The sequence below is a fragment of the Mus pahari genome, chromosome 20 (assembly GCF_900095145.1).
Source record: "Mus pahari chromosome 20, PAHARI_EIJ_v1.1, whole genome shotgun sequence".
Classification (NCBI taxonomy): Eukaryota; Metazoa; Chordata; class Mammalia; order Rodentia; family Muridae; genus Mus; species Mus pahari.
Window position 1 is genome coordinate 34,232,802 of NC_034609.1, and position 3,810 is coordinate 34,236,611.

At 42.7% G+C, this 3,810-nt stretch overlaps 1 protein-coding gene across 1 annotated transcript in view; it reads left to right on the forward strand.

Moving 5' to 3' along the window:
• The window catches only part of Cog4 (component of oligomeric golgi complex 4), a 32,592-nt gene that overhangs the window by 17,457 nt on the left and 11,325 nt on the right, over positions 1–3,810 (forward strand). The window contains exons 10-11 of the mRNA XM_021220397.1: positions 2,104–2,222; positions 2,692–2,858. Of these exons, the coding sequence (XP_021076056.1) occupies positions 2,104–2,222; positions 2,692–2,858 (286 nt within the window). The remainder of the gene's footprint in view (positions 1–2,103; positions 2,223–2,691; positions 2,859–3,810) is intronic.

The following is a 3,810-nucleotide window of genomic DNA, read 5'->3' on the forward strand; positions in this document are numbered from 1 at the left end:
GTGTGTGTGTGTGTGTGTGTTCACATGTGTGTGAAGGCCTAAAGTCAATATTGAGTGTCGTCTTCCGTGAGTCTTACATAGGCTAGCTGGTCTGCCCTCAGGATTGCCTGTTTCCCTCTCCCAGAATAAGATTACAAGCAGGCTGACACTCCTCTGATTCGGTTGTGGTTTTGGTTTGAAACAGGGTCTCATTATTTAACCCTGGCTGGCCTGGAACTATGTAGACCAGCTCGGTCTGGAATTTACAGAGAACTCTCTGCCTCTGCCTCTGAGAACTGAAATTGAATGTATGCGCCATTTTCCCTGATACTTTGCTCTGACGTTTTCCCATGCTGGGCAATCTGAATTCTGGTCCTGTGATTGTACAGCAAGCACTTTACCTACTGATTCCTTTCCCCAAAAGCCGTGGCTTTTGACTACCACACTGGACGGCATAATTATAAAACGTCTTTGACTGGCGAGATGGCTCAGACCATGAAAATGCTTGCCCTACAAGCCTTATGACCTGAATTCAATCCATAGAACCTGTGGTAGAAAGAGCTGTCTCCCTAACCATTGTCCCCTGACCTCCACAAGAACATATGGCATGTATCGCCCACACTCCCACACATTAACACATACAATAATAATAAATATTTTAAAATTTGTACCATTACAGGTACTCTTATTGAGCAGCTAAACAGTGCTGATATAAAGGATGAAGTGCTTTATATCTAGAGTGTTTTGGTCTTTGCCTTGCAAACATGCATCTTCAGACTCTGTGTCGTCTTGAAGAAATTAATGAAAAGGAATTGAATTATTTGTACAGAATTGTTCACTATGGGAAAAGTGGAACAACAGTTTTGTTTTGGACTTGGGTTTTGTATCCAGTGCCTGTGTGACTGCTCACAACCATCTGTAACTCCAGTAAGAGAGAAGTTCCCTCTTCTGGCCTCCATAAGTACTGGACATTCATACAGTACATTTACTGCAGGCAAAACACCCATACACTTAAGTAAAAGTAATTTTATTTCAGAAATATTCACTATTTTCTTCAATTATTATGATTTTCAGTTGTGAAAGAAAAGTTCAGAAATAACTTGGTAGCCAAGGTGGTGGCGCATGCCTTTGATCCTAGCACTTGGGAGGCAGAGGTAGACAAATCCCTGAGTTCAAGGCCTACCTGGTCTGTAGAACAAGTTCTATGGACAGACAGGGATACATAGAGAAACTCTGTCTCAAACCAAAACAGAGAAGGAAAAATAGAAGGAAAGAAAAAACCTAGGTGTCTAAAACGGGAGTTAGGACTGTAGATAGTGGCCCACACCTCTAATCCTACCACTGTGGAGGCAGAGGCAGATAGATCTCTGTAAGTTCAAGACAAAATGGCTTAAGATGTAGTAAGACACTGTCTCAAAACAGAAACAAATGAAATTAAAGTAAATTATCTAACAAAATGTCCAGTGGTGTTGGGTATAGTGGTCTGTAATTCCAGGACATGGGAGGCCGAGGCAGGAGAATCATCTGTTATGTGCCAGGCCCTGGGTTCATCCAAGTGTCCCGAGGGAACAGTAGTAGTGACTGAGGGCTGGAGAGCTAGTTCAGTGGGTGAGAGTGCTTGCGGTCCAGAGTTCAGTTCCTCAGGCTTGTTGGGCAGCTCACAGCCACTTGTGACTCCAGCTCCAAGGGATGCTCTCTTCTGGCCTATGCAGTCATTCATTTGCATGCACACAAACACACATACATATACATAAATAAGTAATCAAATAAGTCTTTAAAAATAATTAAACTAGGGCTGGAGAGATGGCTCAGCAGTTAAGAGCACTGATTGCTCTTCCAGAGGTCCTGAGTTCAATTCCCAGAAAGCACATGGCTCACAGCCATCTTCACCCTCTTCTCTGGTTTATCTGAAGAGAGCAAAAATGTATACACATAAATAAGTAAATGGAAAAAAAATTAAGCTACAGAAAAAAAGATATAGAAAATACTATCTACACTGATTTTAATCATGGAAAATATGCGCCTGTTTGGAAAAAAGACTAGAAGAGAACTTGATAAATGAAAATCCTTAATCTCATTCCCTCGGGGGAGAAAGTGAATATTGCTTTCTTGGCTGTCCCCTAGAGCACCAGAAATGCCTGGACAAACTCCTCAATAACTGCCTATTGAGCTGTACCATGCAGGAGCTAATTGGCTTCTATATTACCATGGAGGAGTACTTCATGAGAGAGACGGTCAATAAGGTAGGACATTAGGATACATCTCTTGCAACGGGGCTTCCTCTCCAAGAAGCCAAGCTAGAGGAAATGGCAGGGACCTGCCATATTTCTGGGTCCTGCTTTACAAGTCCTTTTGGATGTAGTAAGAAGACATCTCTGAAGTTGTCATTTTCTCTACATTCCCAGCTGGGTCTTTCCTAAAAATTACAAAAGAACAGCTTAGCTCCCATGGAGCTTGCTTGTTCCCCTCCTCCTGCAGATATAGGGAGTAGGGCCTCTCCTGTCTGACATCCAGGGAATGGATATTGCCAAAGCAAAGGCCCCAAATACTGTTTTCTCATGTAGTGATCATCAGAAAAGTGAGCTTTTTCTTATCAAGCTGTGACCAACATGGACAAAGTACATGAAATGGTTTGGAGACAGGGCTAGTATAACCAGAACTATCTAGAACATCAGAACTACAATACTCACTGAGGACTTTGCCTTTTGATAGGCTGTGGCTCTGGATACCTATGAGAAGGGCCAGTTGACATCCAGCATGGTGGATGATGTCTTCTACATTGTCAAAAAGTGCATTGGACGGGCTCTGTCCAGTTCTAACATCGACTGTCTGTGCGCCATGATCAACCTTGCCACTAGAGAGCTGGAAGCTGACTTCAGGTACTGTTGACGCCCTTTCTGCTCTATGGGCATAAAAGTTCTAGTATTTGATTCCTTGTCTTATTTCTTTCTTAACTTTTTTCTTTATGGGTTAAATTCACTTCTAAACAAGATTAAGCTATCTGGGCCTGATGGCACACTCCTTTAATCTCAGCACACGGGAGGCAGAGGCAGGTAGATCTCTGAGTTCAAGGCCATCCTGTTCTACAGAGTAAGATCAAGGACAGCCAAGGCCTCAGAAAAACCCTGTCTCAAAAAAATAAAAGATATTTTATTTCTGTTCCAAATATGACATCCTTAGCTTGGAGAATCTGTCTCTCAGCCAAATTCCTTAAGTGCCTAATTTCTAATACTTAACCTAATTCACTAAAGTGTGTTGAAGGTGTCATGACCCTCAGATCCAGAGAAAAGCATGTGGTTTAGATAAACAGTGGTTATAACGACATTCATAGTTTCTGTTTCTACAAGCTAAGCACTATAGCAATTCACTCACCCTTTCCCCCCCCCCTTATTGTTCTTGGTTTTTTGAGACAGGGTTTCTCTGTGTAGCCCTGGCTATCCTGGAACTTGGCTCTTTAAACTGGACTAGCCTCAAACTCAGAGATCTGCCTGTATCTGCCTTCTGAGTGCTGGGACTAAAGATGTGCACCACCATGCCTCCCCCCCCCCCACACACACACACTTTTTATTGTATTCAAAACCTTGATGTAGGGCAGATTATATGGCTCAGTAGGTACAGAGAGATATTTGTTGCTAAATCTACTGATCTGGTTTAATCTCCAGAGACTACATGGTGTGGAGGTGAGCCAACACCAGCAAGTTGTCCCCTCACCTCCACAAATGGGCTGTAGCATGTGTATTAGTCAGGGTTCTCTAGAGTCACAGAACTTGCAGATAGTCTCTATATAGTAAAGGAATTTATTGATGACTTACAGTCTGCAGTCCAAATCCC